Source organism: Rhinoderma darwinii, unplaced genomic scaffold, assembly GCF_050947455.1.
Source record: "Rhinoderma darwinii isolate aRhiDar2 unplaced genomic scaffold, aRhiDar2.hap1 Scaffold_3923, whole genome shotgun sequence".
NCBI lineage: Eukaryota > Metazoa > Chordata > Amphibia > Anura > Rhinodermatidae > Rhinoderma > Rhinoderma darwinii.
Genome location: NW_027463543.1, coordinates 31,292 through 52,611, shown reverse-complemented (window position 1 = coordinate 52,611; position 21,320 = coordinate 31,292). Strand labels below are relative to the sequence as shown.

General features: G+C 51.4%; 2 protein-coding genes across 2 annotated transcripts in view; both read left to right on the top strand.

Moving 5' to 3' along the window:
* The window catches only part of LOC142708461 (endothelin-converting enzyme 1-like), an 18,735-nt gene extending 18,463 nt beyond the window's left edge, over nt 1-272 (top strand). Inside the window, exon 6 of the mRNA XM_075848386.1 lies at nt 134-272. Coding sequence (XP_075704501.1) covers nt 134-272 — 139 coding nt within the window. The remainder of the gene's footprint in view (nt 1-133) is intronic.
* A 5,844-nt stretch (nt 273-6,116) lies between these two features.
* The window catches only part of LOC142708460 (endothelin-converting enzyme 1-like), a gene marked incomplete at its 3' end in the record, with an annotated part of 46,235 nt that continues 31,031 nt past the window's right edge, over nt 6,117-21,320 (top strand). Inside the window, exon 1 of the mRNA XM_075848385.1 lies at nt 6,117-6,244. Within this exon, the coding sequence (XP_075704500.1) occupies nt 6,158-6,244 (87 nt within the window). The remainder of the gene's footprint in view (nt 6,245-21,320) is intronic.

Genomic DNA, 21,320 nt, shown 5'->3' with positions numbered 1-21,320 from the left:
GGCTCCCCCTAGTGGTGGCTGCAGAATGTTATGTAACTCTACGGGAGCTGCATGTATACACGTGTGCAATGAGCTCCCCCTAGTGGTGGCTGCCGGGAACAGAATAATCTTGACAGCTCCGCCCCCTTTACAGACAGATTGTGAGAAATCGGCGCATATTTGTGGACGTTTCCTATAATGGTGGCGTTGATGTGGCGGAGCTCTCGGTGGGGGGTTGGGCTGGTTCGGAGTCACGGAGGCCATGCAGCTTCTTTGGAGATCATAAACATTAGGATGGGGGATGGGTATGGAGACGTTGGACACCTGACAGATCTGCCGTGGTCGCTGCGTGATGTTGCTGGTTTTGATCACTCGCGTGTTTTATGGGTTTTTTTGATCGGCGCTGTCACATGTTTGGCGCTGTCCTATGATTTGGTCGCCACCATCTGTCAGATTTCTGCGGGCTATTGGTCCGATCTGCAGTCATGAATGTAGCGGTGGATTTCCGTCTTGTGTTGGATCTCATGGCGGTCGAGCTGACACGTCCTGTGGAGCGCCGGGCGGCCTCTTCTATAGATAAGACATTCCAGGAAGTTTCGCTGCGTTTCCTTTTTTCCCACGTCGCTGTGATCAGTCACGAGCGGCGGGTGAGACTCCAGGAAACGAGAGCTGCTGAGCCGGGGGGCCCCGGGAGGTGTCCCGCTCTGCACATTGCTCTGCACATTGCTCTGCACATTGCTCTGCACATTGCTCTGCACATTGCTCTGCACATTGCTCTGCACATTGCTCTGCACATTGCTCTGCACATTGCTCTGCACATTGCTCTGCACATTGCTCTGCACATTGCTCTGCACATTGCTCTGCACATTGCTCTGCACATTGCTCTGCACATTGCTCTGCACATTGCACATTGCTCTGCACATTGCTCTGCACATTGCACATTGCTCTGCACATTGCTCTGCACATTGCACATTGCTCTGCACATTGCTCTGCACATTGCTCTGCACATTGCTCTGCACATTGCTCTGCACATTGCTCTGCACATTGCTCTGCACATTGCTCTGCACATTGCTCTGCACATTGCTCTGCACATTGCTCTGCACATCGCTCCGCGGTCACACGGCGAGGGGTTTCCAGTCACACAGGACGATCGTGCGCTCTGTGATACATAGCAAAAAGAAAATATTGGGGAGCCCCCTCTGGCCCCAAACCCACTTACTGTCCTCTCTCTCCAGGCAGATGGGGGCGGGACCACCACAGCTGCTGCTCTGTTTACAATGTGTCACTGGTTCTGTTTGCCCGGGATAAATGGTCATTGTATGAAGATCTCAGGTGTGGGGGGACCCCGCAGAGCGGTGCCAGGCGTTGTTACCTGAGGGCTGCCTTGTTTGCATCTTCTTAACCCCGTATAAGTGACGTCGTCTGGGTTTTGTGCTGGCACCAGGTCCGTCGCCTCCGCCCTCAACACTTCAGTACAAGGAATTAGCTTTATCTTGGGTTAGATCTGTAGAATAATATCAATCTGAGGGGGAGGGGGACACCCGCCGGCCGGAGTCATCACCCTCATCTGTATTATCTCTACTGTCGGGGGCAGGGTGTGATCTGAGCCAGCAGGACCCCCCCTCTTCTGATATTTGATCTTGGGGTCCCAGGCTCTATGATCGCCACTGACTATATACAACCCTCCACCTATAGATATCCAGACACCTCAAAACCGTGCAGAAAACTGTCCCCAAACACCGGACACATGGGAGATGAGGGTCCGGGCGGGGGCTGCGGTGATGGGATTATTTACCTTTATTGGGATTCCTGTTCTGCGGATGGCGGCGCATATTATTTATAATAATATTTCCACATTTATGTTGCGATGTTCTGCATGAACAGGACAAAGACCTCCGGCCTAATGACTCCTCCAACCTGTCCTGACACCAGAACTACAACCCCCAGTCACTGCTCCTCTACCTCCTGATGGGGATATTGTGCAATGTTCTGCAGAGAGGTCAGTGGTGTAATAATCTGCAGGATATATCACTATGTATCAGGAGGTAGAGGAGCAATGTTCTGCAGATCTGTAGAGAGGTCAGTGGTGTAATAATCTGCAGGATATATCACTATGTACCTGTCAGGAGGTAGAGGAGCAATGTTCTGCAGATCTGTAGAGAGGTCAGTGGTGTAATAATCTGCAGGATATATCACTACGTATCAGGAGGTAGAGGAGCGATGTTCTGCTGATCTGTAGAGAGGTCAGTGGTGTAATAATCTGCAGGATATATCACTATGTATCTGTCAGGAGGTAGAGGAGCGATGTTCTGCAGATCTGTAGAGAGGTCAGTGGTGTAATAATCTGCAGGATATATCACTATGTATCTGTCAGGAGGTAGAGGAGCAATGTTCTGCAGATCTGTAGAGAGGTCAGTGGTGTAATAATCTGCAGGATATATCACTATGTATCTGTCAGGAGGTAGAGGAGCAATGTTCTGCAGATCTGTAGAGAGGTCAGTGGTGTAATAATCTGCAGGATATAGCATTATGTATCTGTCAGGAGGTAGAGGAGCAATGTTCTGCAGATCTGTAGAGAGATCAGTGGTGTAATAATCTGCAGGATATATCACTATGTATCTGTCAGGAGGTAGAGGAGCAATGTTCTGCAGATCTGTAGAGAGGTCAGTGGTGTAATAATCTGCAGGATATATCACTATGTATCTGTCAGGAGGTAGAGGAGCAATGTTCTGCAGATCTGTAGAGGTCAGTGGTGTAATAATCTGCAGGATATATCACTATGTATCTGTCAGGAGGTGGAGGAGCGATGTTCTGCTGATCTGTAGAGAGGTCAGTGGTGTAATAATCTGCAGGATATATCACTATGTATCTGTCAGGAGGTAGAGGAGCGATGTTCTGCAGATCTGTAGAGAGGTCAGTGGTGTAATAATCTGCAGGATATATCACTATGTATCTGTCAGGAGGTAGAGGAGCAATGTTCTGCAGATCTGTAGAGAGGTCAGTGGTGTAATAATCTGCAGAATATATCACTATGTATCTGTCAGGAGGTAGAGGAGCAATGTTCTGCAGGTCTGTAGAGAGGTCAGTGGTGTAATAATCTGCAGGATATATCACTATGTATCTGTCAGGAGGTAGAGGAGCAATGTTCTGCAGATCTGTAGAGGTCAGTGGTGTAATGATCTGCAGGATATATCACTATGTATCTGTCAGGAGGTAGAGGAGCAATGTTCTGCAGATCTGTAGAGGTCAGTGGTGTAATAATCTGCAGGATATATCACTATGTATCTGTCAGGAGGTAGAGGAGCAATGTTCTGCAGATCTGTAGAGAGGTCAGTGGTGTAATAATCTGCAGGATATATCACTATGTATCTGTCAGGAGGTGGAGGTGAAATGTTCTGCAGATCTGTAGAGAGGTCAGTAGTTTAATAATCTGCAGGATATATCACTATGTATCTTGTCAGGAGGTGGTGGAGCAATGTTCTGCAGATCTGTAGAGAGCAGTGGTGTAATAATCTGCAGGATATATCACTATGTATCTGTCAGGAGGTAGAGGAGCAATGTTCTGCAGATCTGTAGAGAGGTCAGTGGTGTAATAATCTGCAGGATATATCACTATGTATCTGTCAGGAGGTGGAGGTGAAATGTTCTGCAGATCTGTAGAGAGGTCAGTAGTTTAATAATCTGCAGGATATATCACTATGTATCTTGTCAGGAGGTGGTGGAGCAATGTTCTGCAGATCTGTAGAGAGCAGTGGTGTAATAATCTGCAGGATATATCACTATGTATCTGTCAGGAGGTAGAGGAGCAATGTTCTGCAGATCTGTAGAGAGGTCAGTGGTGTAATAATCTGCAGGATATATCACTATGTATCTCAGGAGGTAGAGGAGCAATGTTCTGCAGATCTGAGTATTGGGGTACGTCCTGCGGTCTCCCCGCTGTTGCTGGTGGATGAGGTGTTTCGGTCTTGCCACTTTGTTGGGGGTCAGCGGCCAAACACAGGAGTCTGCTGCCCCCAGATATCAGCCACCAGGGGCAGCGATCCTGTGATGTGCAGGTGGCAGTGCCCCTCCCCTAGTTGTGCCCAGTAATGACCCTGGTGGTACCTGCCGTCTTCTATGTCCAGAAGGGAAATGTTCTGTATGAACCGATGAATAATCCGGAGTCTCCGGCCGCACGAGCCCGTCTATGTAGGAAACTTCATTAATCACTTCAGGAAACCGAAAACCATAAAACTTTCCAGGCATTGTATCTAATCCTGCCATGTGTGATACTGTCTGCTGAGCCGTGTATCTAATCCTATCATGTGTGATACTGTCTGCTGAGCTGTGTATCTAATCCTACCATGTGTGATACTGTCTGCTGAGCCGTGTATCTAATCCTATCACGTGTGATACTGTCGTCTGAGCCGTGTATCTAATCCTATCATGTGTGATACTGTCTGCTGAGCTGTGTATCTAATCCTATCATGTGTGATACTGTCTGCTGAGCTGTGTATCTAATCCTATCATGTGTGATACTGTCTGCTGAGCTGTGTATCTAATCCTATCATGTGTGATACTGTCTGCTGAGCTGTGTATCTAATCCTATCATGTGTGATACTGTCTGCTGAGCCACTGTATCTAATCCTATCATGTGTGATACTGTCTGCTGAGCTGTGTATCTAATCCTATCATGTGTGATACTGTCTGCTGAGCTGTGTATCTAATCCTATCCTGTGTGATACTGTCTGCTGAGCCGTGTATCTAATCCTATCATGTGTGATACTGTCTGCTGAGCTGTGTATCTAATCCTATCATGTGTGATACTGTCTGCTGAGCTGTGTATCTAATCCTATCCTGTGTGATACTGTCTGCTGAGCCGTGTATCTAATCCTATCATGTGTGGTACTGTCTGCTGAGCCGTGTATCTAATCCTATCATGTGTGATACTGTCTGCTGAGCTGTGTATCTAATCCTATCATGTGTGATACTGTCTGCTGAGCTGTGTATCTAATCCTATCATGTGTGATACTGTCTGCAGAGATGCTGTATCTAATCCTATCATGTGTGATACTGTCTGCTGAGCTGTGTATCTAATCCTATCATGTGTGATACTGTCTGCTGAGCTGTGTATCTAATCCTATCCTGTGTGATACTGTCTGCTGAGCCGTGTATCTAATCCTATCATGTGTGGTACTGTCTGCTGAGCCGTGTATCTAATCCTATCATGTGTGATACTGTCTGCTGAGCTGTGTATCTAATCCTATCATGTGTGATACTGTCTGCTGAGCTGTGTATCTAATCCTATCATGTGTGATACTGTCTGCAGAGATGCTGTATCTAATCCTATCCTGTGTGATACTGTCTGCTGAGCCGTGTATCTAATCCTATCATGTGTGATACTGTCTGCTGAGCTGTGTATCTAATCCTATCATGTGTGATACTGTCTGCTGAGCTGTGTATCTAATCCTATCCTGTGTGATACTGTCTGCTGAGCCGTGTATCTAATCCTATCATGTGTGGTACTGTCTGCTGAGCCGTGTATCTAATCCTATCATGTGTGATACTGTCTGCTGAGCTGTGTATCTAATCCTATCATGTGTGATACTGTCTGCTGAGCTGTGTATCTAATCCTATCATGTGTGATACTGTCTGCTGAGCTGTGTATCTAATCCTATCATGTGTGATACTGTCTGCTGAGCTGTGTATCTAATCCTATCATGTGTGATCCTGTCTGCTGAGCCGAGACGTGGCGTGTTATATATTATTCCCCGTATAATCCGTCACACACCATGGGATATATATATACACTGTGCAGGTGAATAATTCTCTTATATGTATATATTTTACACCTGCCACTCAGTCCCCATTGTTAGTCCCTGTCCCGGATTAGTCGGTTGTCCCGTAACGTCCGTTCTGACAGAAATAGAAGGTAATATTTGTCGGAGCCGCTGCTGCTTATTTGACGGGAGAAATATTTCTCATCTGATTTACAACACGTGGGAAGAGACTGGATCTTCTCTGCCGCTGGGGGTGTCGGTTTATCTGCAGTAAAACTGAGGGGCAGAGCTGATCAGCGGCAGCATGGCGGGTCCGGCGGCTGCTTATTGGCTCAGGATACATCCGCCACTACCCCGACCAACCTGTGAAGTGCCCAGCGCTGGTGGACAGCTGTTCCCTCCCGGGGTGGCGCTGCCACATGGTTATACGGAGGTGGCGGACCTTCTCCCCCGACATGTCGGAGTATCTGATCAGCCGCCACATACAGAACCTTATCAGACGCCCAGTGAGCAGGTTCAGTCCGTAGCTGGAACTAAATGTGTGGGTGTCAGCCGAGCTGCCCCGGTTGTGTGGCAGATGCCCAGTTCGGCCCTGGTTGTGGGTTCAGGTTGGTCGGGTGTTTCGCGCTTTCAGAGGTTCGATCCCTTAGGTCAGTTCTCAGGAGCCGCTCCCGGTCTGTTGGTGGGAGTGGTGATGGCGGTTCCTGTGCTTGGGCCCCTGCAGTAGTGACTGGCTCGACACCCTGGTGCAATTATACCTTGGTCTACAGCGCCATCTGCTGGATGTGGACGCGTGGGGCGTCTGTTGCTCTGGATTGTTTATGATTTGACTTTTTGTGCTGTTGACGTCTCTAGTGTAAGATCAGTTCTGAGTGAATGACTTTGCCCTTGGTATTCGGCTGCTGCGGTGGGCGCGTTACTGGATGTTCGGCTGCTGCGGTGGGCGTGTTACTGGATGTTCGGCTGCTGCGGTGGGCGCGTTACTGGATGTTCGGCTGCTGCGGTGGGCGCGTTACTGGATGTTCGGCTGCTGCGGTGGGCGCGTTACAGGTTGTCCGGCTGCTGCGGTGGGCGCGTTACTGGATGTTCGGCTGCTGCGGTGGGCGCGTTACTGGATGTCCGGCTGCTGCGGTGGGCGCGTTACAGGTTGTCCGGCTGCTGCGGTGGGCGCGTTACAGGTTGTCCGGCTGCTGCGGTGGGCGCGTTACAGGTTGTCCGGCTGCTGCGGTGGGCGCGTTACTGGATGTCCGGCTGCTGCGGTGGGCGCGTTACTGGATGTCCGGCTGCTGCGGTGGGCGCGTTACTGGATGTCCGGCTGCTGCGGTGGGCGCGTTACAGGTTGTCCGGCTGCTGCGGTGGGCGCGTTACAGGTTGTCCGGCTGCTGCGGTGGGCGCGTTACAGGTTGTCCGGCTGCTGCGGTGGGCGCGTTACTGGATGTCCGGCTGCTGCGGTGGGCGCGTTACAGGTTGTCCGGCTGCTGCGGTGGGCGCGTTACTGGATGTCCGGCTGCTGCGGTGGGCGCGTTACAGGTTGTCCGGCTGCTGCGGTGGGCGCGTTACAGGTTGTCCGGCTGCTGCGGTGGGCGCGTTACAGGTTGTCCGGCTGCTGCGGTGGGCGCGTTACAGGTTGTCCGGCTGCTGCGGTGGGCGCGTTACAGGTTGTCCGGCTGCTGCGGTGGGCGCGTTACAGGTTGTCCGGCTGCTGCGGTGGGCGCGTTACAGGTTGTCCGGCTGCTGCGGGGTGTAACGTTTATATAAGCGGCTATAAATGGCGCCTCTAGATCGGCTCCGTCACCTTCATCTTCTGACTTGAGATGATACAGATCAGATTTTGCTCAGGAGAGAAGTTCCCGTCCCGTTCTCGTCCCAACCCTTCAGGTTGCAGCACTCGCCTCTTGAGGGCATCGGGCTCCGTTCATGCCGTTGCCGATTTTAGATTCCACTGACTTTTATAATGGGCCCCTCGGGCAGCGGGTGAAGTTGTGGTCGCACGCATGTTAGTTAATGGATATGGGGTCCATAGATTCAGTGTTTTGGGGGCTCTGGGGCTGACAGATGGCACCCAGAAGTCAGGGGGGTGGCGGTGCCAGGGCTGCGAGCTCCAGGTTGTAGCAGAAGAACCAATGACTACATTGGGAGCCAGGACCCCGCTGGTGGAGGATGTGCCGCAGACTTCTCAGGGAAGGTGGAGTGTCGCAGTAGGCGGAGCCAGCTCAGGTCACACTAGGGTTAATGATCCCCGTCGGTCACGTAGATTACGGCCGGGATTCGTGATTGATTTTTCTTCGCAATCTGTGGCTGCCGGGCAATAATTCTGCGTTGGCACGAAACCTCCTCCTTTTGTACTTTCAGTGGACTACGAAATATATAAGCGCGCAGAACAAAGTGGCGTCATAGACGCGGCACCACAGCGGCCATAATGTACACGAGGGACGTGCAACGACCGTGGCAGAATAACGACTGACAAAAACCGCGAGCAGACGGCCGAAAACACCCGGCAGTGCTGGACCTCTCTGAAGTGACGGCACTGGCTGCGTGATGGGTCCAGTTCCACCAGGGGGCGCCCCAGTCCTGATATCTGCTTCTGACCATTCCTGCACAGGGCAGTGTGGGCACGGCTGCTGCGCCGCTTCTTCTCTGGGTAATTGCTGTTGGACGGCCTTTACCGGTGTACACGCCTCCTGCGCCTGAGGGAGGAGTCAAGACGTGTGTGTTTTTATTGGCTGAATAAAGTAATTGAATCTAAAATAATCGGTAACTCCCGTATATGAGATCCCGAGAGAACCAAGATTAGGCCGCGCACGTGCCGTGTTACACTCTGCGCCGCGCACCTTTCTGGTTTCTTCCACGTCTCGGGCGCAGGGGACATTTTATTCCTTTTTACCGGCGTCGAACGTTGTTGATTCTTTCCTGTATGTCCCGGGATCCGCTCCCCTCCCCCGCATGTCTGGTGGGCAGTGGCGGCGCCTCCGCCGCAGTCTCCAATATTTTTGGATTGTAAATGGGAGACGTCTCCTTTTGGTTTCATCCTTAAATGGATTGTTCCAGGATTCGTGTCGTCTGGGCCGGGCCGGTGGTCACCATGTTGTTGACTTTTCTGGGCATCTTCTCAAATTAGGGAGCCGGACTGTATATGTCGCTGCGCTCCTTCCAACGCTGATCCTCCGCAGTAATGGACTCTGGACCCAGCGCGTAACGTTAATCATTGACCGCAGTCACGCTTCCCTGAACTCGGCAGACCGGATCACATGATAGGATTAGATACACGGCTCAGCAGACAGTATCACACATGATAGGATTAGATACACAGCTCAGCAGACAGTATCACACATGACAGGATTAGATACACAGTACAGCAGACAGTATCACACATGATAGGATTAGATACACGGCTCAGCAGACAGTATCACACATGATAGGCTTAGATACACAGCTCAGCAGACAGTATCACACATGATAGGATTAGATACACAGTACAGCAGACAGTATCACACATGATAGGCTTAGATACACAGCTCAGCAGACAGTATCACACATGGTAGGATTAGATACACGGCTCAGCACAGTATCACACATGATAGGATTAGATACACAGCTCAGCAGACAGTATCACACATGATGGGATCAGATACACAGCTCAACAGACAGTATCACACATGATTGGATTAGATACACGGCGGTGTTGGCTGCTCTGTTCTTCGCTGCAGTTCTCGTGTAAACGCTGCTGACTTTTCATTGTTTCTGGAGCAGAATTTATTGCACCACATTTGCTCGGAGGATCCTGATTCTTACCGCCTGGTACAATCCCAGCTATTGGAGCCAGGTAATCCGGGGTCAGGCCGCTCCTGTGACGAGGCCTCTGTGGTAATCCGGGGTCAGGCCGCTCCTGTGACGAGGCCTCTGTGGTAATCCGGGGTCAGGCCGCTCCTGTGACGAGGCCTCTGTGGTAATCCGGGGTCTGTCCTCTGCCGCTCCTGTGACGAGGCCTCTGTGGTAATCCGGGGTCAGGCCGCTCCTGTGACGAGGCCTCTGTGGTAATCCGGGGTCGGTCCGCTGCCGCTCCTGTGACGAGGCCTCTGTGGTGACCCGGGGTCGGTCCTGTGACGAGGCCTCTGTGGTGACCCGGGGTCGGTCCTGTGACGAGGCCTCTGTGGTGACCCGGGGTCGGTCCTCTGCCGCTCCTGTGACGAGGCCTCTGTGGTAATCCGGGGTCTGTCCTCTGCCGCTCCTGTGACGAGGCCTCTGTGGTAATCCGGGGTCAGGCCGCTCCTGTGACGAGGCCTCTGTGGTAATCCGGGGTCGGTCCGCGGCCGCTCCTGTGACGAGGCCTCTGTGGTAATCCGGGGTCAGGCCGCTCCTGTGACGAGGCCTCTGTGGTAATCCGGGGTCGGTCCGCTCCTGTGACGAGGCCTCTGTGGTGACCCGGGGTCGGTCCTCTGCCGCTCCTGTGACGAGGCCTCTGTGGTGACCCGGGGTCGGTCCTCTGCCGCTCCTGTGACGAGGCCTCTGTGGTGACCCGGGGTCGGTCCTCTGCCGCTCCTGTGACGAGGCCTCTGTGGTGACCCGGGGTCGGTCCTCTGCCGCTCCTGTGACGAGGCCTCTGTGGTGACCCGGGGTCGGTCCTCTGCCGCTCCTGTGACGAGGCCTCTGTGGTGACCCGGGGTCGGTCCGCGGCCGCTCCTGTGACGAGGCCTCTGTGGTAATCCGGGGTCGGGCCGCTCCTGTGACGAGGCCTCTGTGGTAATCCGGGGTCGGGCCGCTCCTGTGACGAGGCCTCTGTGGTGACCCGGGGTCGGTCCTGTGACGAGGCCTCTGTGGTGACCCGGGGTCGGTCCGCGGCCGCTCCTGTGACGAGGCCTCTGTGGTAATCCGGGGTCAGGCCGCTCCTGTGACGAGGCCTCTGTGGTGACCCGGGGTCGGTCCTCTGCCGCTCCTGTGACGAGGCCTCTGTGGTGACCCGGGGTCGGTCCTGTGACGAGGCCTCTGTGGTGACCCGGGGTCGGTCCTGTGACGAGGCCTCTGTGGTAATCCGGGGTCGGTCCGCTGCCGCTCCTGTGACGAGGCCTCTGTGGTGACCCGGGGTCGGTCCTGTGACGAGGCCTCTGTGGTGACCCGGGGTCGGTCCTGTGACGAGGCCTCTGTGGTGACCCGGGGTCGGTCCGCTGCCGCTCCTGTGACGAGGCCTCTGTGGTGACCCGGGGTCGGTCCTGTGACGAGGCCTCTGTGGTGACCCGGGGTCGCTCCTGTGACGAGGCCTCTGTGGTGACCCGGGGTCGGTCCGCTGCCGCTCCTGTGACGAGGCCTCTGTGGTGACCCGGGGTCGGTCCGCAGTCCTGGCTCCTCGTGGTTTTTCCTGCTGATGGTTTTTATTGCTTCCCTCTCGTGGCCTCTTCACGTTTGGCGCAGGTTTTTGGGCGCGGCTGCCACATTGTTTACCTGTCACTGAACGCGTGGTGTAGTGTTTGGCACTCGCTGCTGTTCCCGCAGGATAAATCCTCTTCTCCGTTCATTTCTCATTGTTTTGTTAATTCTGCCAAGAACGTCAGTCCTGCGGTCCCGGTCGCCACCTCTGGAGCGGTCACTTAAAGGGAAACTGTCAGCAGATTTGAGGCCTCAGAACTTCTGACCGGTTCCCGTTCACTCCTTGTCCGCTCCAACTACTTAATCCACCTCTGATCTCTACAATGTGTGTGGGGGGGGGGGGGTCAGTTCTGCGTGTGACCTCCCCCCCCCCCCACCTGACCCCGCTGCTCCTGTATTAGTTGGATGCAGCGGTCGTGAAGTTGGGGCGGTGAGTGTTGTGGTCTCGGCCCAGCTTGGCGGTTAGTTTCTAGTGAATACAGAAGTTGTGGTACACTGGGTGCATGCGGTGTCCTCTGGTTACTCTTCCTGGCAGCCTCCACCACCTCGGTATTGCGCTCTCCCTCCGGAGTCGCTCGCAGTGTCGGGCTCACATCATGTTCTATGCCCAGCGGATTCCCAGGGTCGGCCTCAGCGTAACACGAGGGTGCGGTGCCGGTAAACCCCCGCGGTGCCCACACTACACCCGCCGCTCTGAGCTCTGCTGCTCCACACTCCCCCCCTCTTCTATAAATACAGCTGCTACATTGTGTAATAAGTGGGAGAACTTCCTAATGGATTTAGTTCTCTCCCCATTTTAGCCATTTTCAAGACCTCTGCTTGCTAACTTTCATTGTGTGCATTCAGAGACTGAAAACCGGAACAGACAACCCCCCCCCCCCCCCCCCAATAAATCATTGGTCTGGACCCTGGGTCTTCCTTGGAACTACAACTCCCAGCAGGCCCTTCCACCCCGGGCAGCAGAGCGCTGGATGTATCCGAATGTTACATTGTTGCCAGGCAGGAAGCGGTTAAGGCTTGCCTCTTCTCTGATTGGTCGGTGCGGCTGTCAATCACAGAGGGGCGGAAGCAGCGAGAGCACCGGAGCGCTGAGGGAGCGGCAGCCACAACTCGGACCCCGAAATACTGGTCCCCCCCCCCCTCCCGGATCTACCGCTATCGTCCACCCGGAAATACCGCTACCTTCCCCCACAGCAACTACCAGATAAATCCGGGCGCTGCGCACCAGGTATCGGGGTTCATGTAAGTTATGAGGGTTCTACCTGTTACTGTGACCATGTAATGCACAACCGACCCCAAAACAGTATAGTAGATGCCCCCCCACACGACACCCCCACACTACACCCTGTCACCCTCGCGCTACACCCTCGCACTACTTTGTCACCCTCGCACTACACCCCCACACTACACCCTCGCACTACACAGTCACCCCCACACTACACCCTCGCACTACACCGTCACCCTCACACTACACCCTCGCACTACACCGTCACCCCCACACTACACCCTCACACTACTTTGTCACCCTCACACTACTTTGTCACCCCCACACTACACCCTCACACTACACCCTCGCACTACTTTGTCACCCCCACACTACACCCTCACACTACACCCTCGCACTACTTTGTCACCCCCACACTACACCCTCGCACTACACCCTCACACTACTTTGTCACCCTCACACTACACCCTCACACTACTTTGTCACCCCCACACTACACCCTCACACTACTTTGTCACCCTCACACTACACCCTCGCACTACTTTGTCACCCCCACACTACACCCTCGCACTACACCCTCACACTACTTTGTCACCCTCACACTACACCCTCACACTACTTTGTCACCCCCACACTACACCCTCACACTACTTTGTCACCCCCACACTACACCCTCGCTCCACACCCTCGCACTACTTTGTCACCCTCGCACTACACCCTCGCACTACACAGTCACCCCCACACTACACCCTCGCACTACTTTGTCACCCCCACACTACACCCTCGCACTACACCCTCACACTACTTTGTCACCCCCACACTACACCCTCACACTACACCCTCGCACTACTTTGTCACCCCCACACTACACCCTCGCACTACACCCTCGCACTACGCCCTCACACTACTTTGTCACCCTCACACTACACCCTCACACTACTTTGTCACCCCCACACTACACGTCACACTACACCCCCACACTACTTTGTCACCCTCGCGCTACTTTGTCACCCCCGCACTACACCCCCGCACTACACCCTCGCACTACACCCTCGCACTACACCCTCGCACTACACCCTCACACTACACCCTCACACTACACCCTCACACTACTTTGTCACCCTCACACTACACCCTCACACTACACCCTCGCGCTACTTTGTCACCCCCGCACTACACCCCCGCACTACACCCTCGCACTACTTTGTCACCCTCACACTACACCCTCGCACTACTTTGTCACCCTCACGCTACACCCTCACACTACTTTGTCACCCTCGCACTACACCCTCACACCACACCCTCACACTACTTTGTCACCCTCACGCTACACCCTCACACTACTTTGTCACCCTCACACTACACCCTCACACTACTTTGTCACCCTCGCACTACACCCTCACACTACACCCTCACACTACACCCTCACACTACACCCTCACACTACACCCTCACACTACACCCTCACACTACTTTGTCACCCTCGCACTACACCCTCACACTACACCCTCACACTACTTTGTCACCCCCACACTACACCCTCACACTACTTTGTCACCCTCACACTACACCCTCACACTACACCCTCACACTACTTTGTCACCCTCGCACTACACCCTCGCACTACTTTGTCACCCCCACACTACACCCTCACACTACACCCTCACACTACTTTGTCACCCCCACACTACACCCTCACACTACTTTGTCACCCTCGCACTACACCCTCGCACTACACCCTCGCACTACACCCTCGCACTACACCCTCTCACTACACCCTCGCCCTACACCCTCGCCCTACTCCCTCGCACTACTTTGTCACCCCCACACTACACCCTCGCCCTACTCCCTCGCACTACTTTGTCACCCCCACACTACACCCTCACACTACTTTGTCACCCCCGCACTACACCCTCACACTACTTTGTCACCCTCGCACTACTTTGTCACCCCCGCACTACACCCTCACACTACACCCTCACACTACTTGGTCACCCTCGAACTACTTTGTCACCCCCGCACTACACCCCCGCACTACACCCTCGCACTACTTTGTCACCCTCACACTACTTTGTCACCCCCACACTACACCCTCGCACTACACCCTCGCACTACTTTGTCACCCCCACACTACACCCCCACACTACTCAATCATTCTACACCCTGTTGCCCCCACACTACACCCTCGTACTACACCCGGTCACCCCCCACACCTCACCCTTTATACTACTCCGTCACCCACACACTACACCCCCACACTACACCCTCATACTACTTCGTCACCCCCACACTACACCCTCACACTACTCAATCATTCTACACCCTGTCACACCCACACTACTCCCTCAAACTACACCCTGTCGCCCCCACACTACACCCTCATACTACACCCTGTCACCCCCCACACTACTCCATCGACTCCACGCTCCCCCCCCCCCCTTCCAGTTGGTCGCTGTGGATTTGAGGGTTCGTCTGCGCCGGTTTTCTAATGTAGAACTACAAGGACCATGATGTCGGCCTGTATGTGCTGGGACATGTAGTTCTGTGTTGGGGGGGGGGTACCACTTTGGGGTGTCCTGGGGGAGGTTGATGTAGTTCTGACTGGTGCCCAATGGGGGTGCTGAGTCCTCATGGTCAGTCTTGTGGAGCGTTCCAGTGCCTCTCTCAGGGATGAGGTGGGGGATGGTGTGCCCGCTGACCTCAGTGAGGCCCCTCCCGGGTGACTCCTTCCCTGTGTGGGGGACTCTAGGTGTGTGGGGCATGGGGTGGCACGTCCGGGATGGCGTCTCGTGTCTGGAGCTGCAGCAGTGATGAGGGGGTCGCCTTCCCTTGGCACCGTGATACGTGGCCTGTGCCCGGGCATTCCTGGCTCCCGCGTCTCCTCTTCCCTGACTCCTCCCACGATGTCCTGGCGCATAAAGCGGCAGCGCCGTCACATAACCGGGACTCCTGTAGCTGGTAACGCTGATATTATGGCGGGCCCCCCCCCCCGTACCCCCAAACCATAGAATGTAACCCACAGCCTGCCGGTCTGTGTATATATAGAAGAGGCTGCCGGTCTGTGTATATATAGAAGAGGCTGCCAGTCTGTATATATATAGAAGGGGCTGCCGGTCTGTGTATATATAGAAGAGGCTGCCGGTCTGTGTATATATAGAAGGGGCTGCCGGTCTGTGTATATATAGAAGAGGCTGCCGGTCTGTGTATATATAGAAGAGGCTGCCGGTCTGTGTATATATAGAAGGGGCTGCCGGTCTGTGTATATATAGAAGAGGCTGCCGGTCTGTGTATATATAGAAGGGGCTGCCAGTCTGTGTATATATAGAAGGGGCTGCCAGTCTGTGTATATATAGAAGGGGCTGCCGGTCTGTGTATATATAGAAGAGGCTGCCGGTCTGTGTATATATAGAAGGGGCTGCCGGTCTGTGTATATATAGAAGAGGCTGCCGGTCTGTGTATATATAGAAGGGGCTGCCTGTCTGTATATATAGAAGAGGCTGCCGGTCTGTGTATATATAGAAGGGGCTGCCGGTCTGTGTATATATAGAAGAGGCTGCCGGTCTGTGTATATATAGAAGAGGCTGCCGGTCTGTGTATATATAGAAGGGGCTGCCAGTCTGTATATATAGAAGAGGCTGCCAGTCTGTGTATATATAGAAGGGGCTGCCAGTCTGTGTGTATATAGAAGGGGCTGCCAGTCTGTGTGTATATAGAAGGGGCTGCCGGTCTGTGTATATATAGAAGAGGCTGCCAGTCTGTATATATATAGAAGGGGCTGCCGGTCTGTATATATAGAAGAGGCTGCCGGTCTGTGTGTATATAGAAGGGGCTGCCGGTCTGTGTATATATAGAAGAGGCTGCCGGTCTGTGTATATATAGAAGAGGCTGCCGGTCTGTGTATATATAGAAGGGGCTGCCTGTCTGTATATATAGAAGAGGCTGCCGGTCTGTGTGTATATAGAAGGGGCTGCCGGTCTGTGTATATATAGAAGAGGCTGCCGGTCTGTGTATATATAGAAGAGGCTGCCGGTCTGTGTATATATAGAAGGGGCTGCCAGTCTGTATATATAGAAGAGGCTGCCAGTCTGTGTATATATAGAAGGGGCTGCCAGTCTGTGTGTATATAGAAGGGGCTGCCAGTCTGTGTGTATATAGAAGGGGCTGCCGGTCTGTGTATATATAGAAGAGGCTGCCAGTCTGTATATATATAGAAGGGGCTGCCGGTCTGTGTATATATAGAAGAGGCTGCCGGTCTGTGTATATATAGAAGAGGCTGCCGGTCTGTGTATATATAGAAGGGGCTGCCGGTCTGTGTATATATAGAAGGGGCTGCCAGTCTGTGTATATATAGAAGGGGCTGCCTGTCTGTATATATAGAAGAGGCTGCCGGTCTGTGTATATATAGAAGGGGCTGCCGGTCTGTGTATATATAGAAGGGGCTGCCGGTCTGTATATATATAGAAGGGGCTGCCAGTCTGTGTATATATAGAAGGGGCTGCCAGTCTGTGTATATATAGAAGAGGCTGCCGGTCTGTGTATATATAGAAGAGGCTGCCGGTCTGTGTATATATAGAAGGGGCTGCCAGTCTGTGTATATATAGAAGGGGCTGCCTGTCTGTATATATAGAAGAGGCTGCCGGTCTGTGTATATATAGAAGGGGCTGCCGGTCTGTATATATAGAAGGGGCTGCCAGTCTGTGTATATAGAAGAGGCTGCCAGTCTGTATATATAGAAGGGGCTGCCAGTCTGTGTATATATAGAAGGGGCTGCCAGTCTGTATATATAGAAGAGGCTGCCGGTCTGTGTATATATAGAAGAGGCTGCCGGTCTGTGTATATATAGAAGGGGCTGCCGGTCTGTGTATATATAGAAGGGGCTGCCGGTCTGTGTATATATAGAAGGGGCTGCCGGTCTGTGTATATATAGAAGGGGCTGCCGGTCTGTGTATATATAGAAGGGGCTGCCGGTCTGTGTATATATATAGAAGGGGCTGCCGGTCTGTGTATATATAGAAGGGGCTGCCGGTCTGTGTATATATAGAAGGGGCTGCCGGTCTGTGTATATATAGAAGGGGCTGCCAGTCTGTGTATATATAGAAGGGGCTGCCAGTCTGTGTATATATAGAAGGGGCTGCCAGTCTGTGTATATATAGAAGGGGCTGCCAGTCTGTGTATATATAGAAGGGGCTGCCAGTCTGTGTATATATAGAAGGGGCTGCCGGTCTGTGTATATATAGAAGGGGCTGCCGGTCTGTGTATATATAGAAGGGGCTGCCAGTCTGTGTATATATAGAAGGGGCAGCCAGTCTGTGTATATATAGAAGGGGCAGCCAGTCTGTGTATATATAGAAGGGGCTGCCAGTCTGTGTATATATAGAAGGGGCTGCCAGTCTGTGTATATATAGAAGGGGCAGCCAGTCTGTGTATATATAGAAGGGGCTGCCAGTCTGTGTATATATAGAAGGGGCTGCCAGTCTGTGTATATATAGAAGGGGCAGCCAGTCTGTGTATATATAGAAGGGGCTGCCAGTCTGTGTATATAGCTGTGGTGCCAGCGGGGTCGGGGACTCTACAGGAGAGAATGATTTAGTCCAGAACAGTAACGAGCGGCTAATTCCATTATAATGGGTCAGGGGAGTAAAGCCAATCACCTCCATGTAATCCCCCCGACGCCGCTGATCCCTGGGCACCTGCTGAGCGTGTTACTGTGGTCCTGGCACTGGCCCTGCGCTGTGGTACAGTGCGGTCTCTGTATTGTCGGGGGACTCTGAACCCCTATACCTAGTGTTTATCACCCCCATAATGTGCATATTCCTAAACCTCGTGCTCAATGTTTCTTTGTAGAAATAAAACTCATGTGAAAATTCATCTAACCCGAGGAAATGTTATATCCGATCCGTGCTGTTACTGCTACCAGCAGAATAGTGAGTGCAGCTCTGGAGTATAATACTGGATATAACTCGGGATCAGTACAGGATAAGTCATGTATGTACACAGTGACTCCACCAGCAGAATAGTGAGTGCAGCTCTGGAGTATAATACAGGATGTAACACAGGATCAGTACAGGATAAGTAATGTAATGTATGTACACAGTGACTCCACCAGCAGAATAGTGAGTGCAGCTCTGGAGTATAATACAGGATATAACTCAGGATCAGTACAGGATAAGTAATGTAATGTATGTACACAGTGACTCCACCAGCAGAATAGTGAGTGCAGCTCTGGAGTATAATACAGGATGTAACTCAGGATCAGTACAGGATAAGTAATGTATGTACACAGTGACTCCACCAGCAGAATAGGGAGTGCAGCTCTGGAGTATAATACAGGATATAACTCAGGATCAGTACAGGATAAGTAATGTATGTACACAGTGACTCCACCAGCAGAATAGTGAGTGCAGCTGTGGAGTATAATACAGGATATAACTCAGGATCTGTACAGGATAAGTAATGTAATGTATGTACACAGTGACTCCACCAGCAGAATAGTGAGTGCAGCTCTGGAGTATAATACAGGATATAACTCAGGATCAGTACAGGATAAGTAATGTAATGTATGTACACAGTGACTCCACCAGCAGAATAGTGAGTGCAGCTGTGGAGTATAATACAGGATATAACTCAGGATCTGTACAGGATAAGTAATGTATGTACACAGTGACTCCACCAGCAGAATAGTGAGTGCTGCTCTGGAGTATAATACAGGATGTAACTCAGGATCAGTGCAGGATAAGTAATGTAATGTATGTACACAGTGACTCCACCAGCAGAATAGTGAGTGCAGCTCTGGAGTATAATACTGGATATAACTCAGGATCAGTACAGGATAAGTAATGTATGTACACAGTGACTCCACCAGCAGAATAGTGAGTGCAGCTCTGGAGTATAATACAGGATATAACTCAGGATCAGTGCAGGATAAGTAATGTAATGTATGTACACACTGACTCCACCAGCAGAATAGTGAGTGCAGCTCTGGAGTATAATACTGGATATAACTCAGGATCAGTACAGGATAAGTAATGTATGTACACAGTGACTCCACCAGCAGAATAGTGAGTGCAGCTCTGGAGTATAATACAGGATATAACTCAGGATCAGTACAGGATAAGTAATGTAATGTATGTACACAGTGACTCCACCAGCAGAATAGGGAGTGCAGCTCTGGAGTATAATACAGGATATAACTCAGGATCAGTACAGGATAAGTAATGTATGTACACAGTGACTCCACCAGCAGAATAGTGAGTGCAGCTCTGGAGTATAATACAGGATGTAACTCAGGATCAGTACAGGATAAGTAATGTAATGTATGTACACAGTGACTCCACCAGCAGAATAGTGAGTGCAGCTCTGGGGTATAATACAGGATGTAACTCAGGATCAGTACAGGATAAGTAATGTAATGTATGTACACAGTGACTCCACCAGCAGAATAGTGAGCGCAGCTCTGGAGTATAATACAGGATATAACTCAGGATCAGTACAGGATAAGTAATGTAATGTATGTACACAGTGACTCCACCAGCAGAATAGTGAGTGCAGCTCTGGAGTATAATACAGGATATAACTCAGGATCAGTACAGGATAAGTAATATAATGTATGTACACAGTGACTCCACCAGCAGAATAGTGAGTGCAGCTCTGGAGTATAATACAGGATGTAACTCAGGATCAGTACAGGATAAGTAATGTAATGTATGTACACAGTGACTCCACCGGCAGAATAGTGAGTGCAGCTCTGGAGTATAATACAGGATATAACTCAGGATCAGTACAGGATAAGTAATGTATGTACACAGTGACTCCACCAGCAGAATAGTGAGTGCAGCTCTGGAGTATAATACAGGCTGTAACTCAGGATCAGTACAGGATAAGTAATGTATGTACACAGTGACTCCACCAGCAGAATAGTGAGTGCAGCTCTGGAGTATAATACAGGCTGTAACTCAGGATCAGTACAGGATAAGTAATGTATGTACACAGTGACCCCACCAGCAGAATAGTGAGTGCAGCTCTGGAGTATAATACAGGCTGTAACTCAGGATCAGTACAGGATAAGTAATGTATGTACACAGTGACTCCACCAGCAGAATAGTGAGTGCAGCTCTGGAGTATAATACAGGATATAACTCAGGATCAGTACAGGATAAGTAATGTATGTACACAGTGACTCCACCAGCAGAATAGTGAGTGCAGCTCTGGAGTATAATACCGGATATAACTCAGGATCAGTACAGGATAAGTAATGTATGTACACAGTGACTCCACCAGCAGAATAGTGAGTGCAGCTCTGGAGTATAATACAGGATATAACTCAGGATCAGTGCAGGATAAGTAATGTAATGTATGTACACACTGACTCCACCAGCAGAATAGTGAGTGCAGCTCTGGAGTATAATACTGGATATAACTCAGGATCAGTACAGGATAAGTAATGTATGTACACAGTGACTCCACCAGCAGAATAGTGAGTGCAGCTCTGGAGTATAATACAGGATATAACTCAGGATCAGTGCAGGATAAGTAATGTAATGTATGTACACACTGACTCCACCAGCAGAATAGTGAGTGCAGCTCTGGAGTATAATACTGGATATAACTCAGGATCAGTACAGGATAAGTAATGTATGTACACAGTGACTCCACCAGCAGAATAGTGAGTGCAGCTCTGGAGTATAATACAGGATATAACTCAGGATCAGTACAGGATAAGTAATGTAATGTATGTACACAGTGACTCCACCAGCAGAATAGGGAGTGCAGCTCTGGAGTATAATACAGGATATAACTCAGGATCAGTACAGGATAAGTAATGTATGTACACAGTGACTCCACCAGCAGAATAGTGAGTGCAGCTCTGGAGTATAATACAGGATATAACTCGGGATCAGTACAGGATAAGTAATGTAATGTATGTACACAGTGACTCCACCAGCAGAATAGTGAGTGCAGCTCTGGAGTATAATACAGGATGTAACTCAGGATCAGTA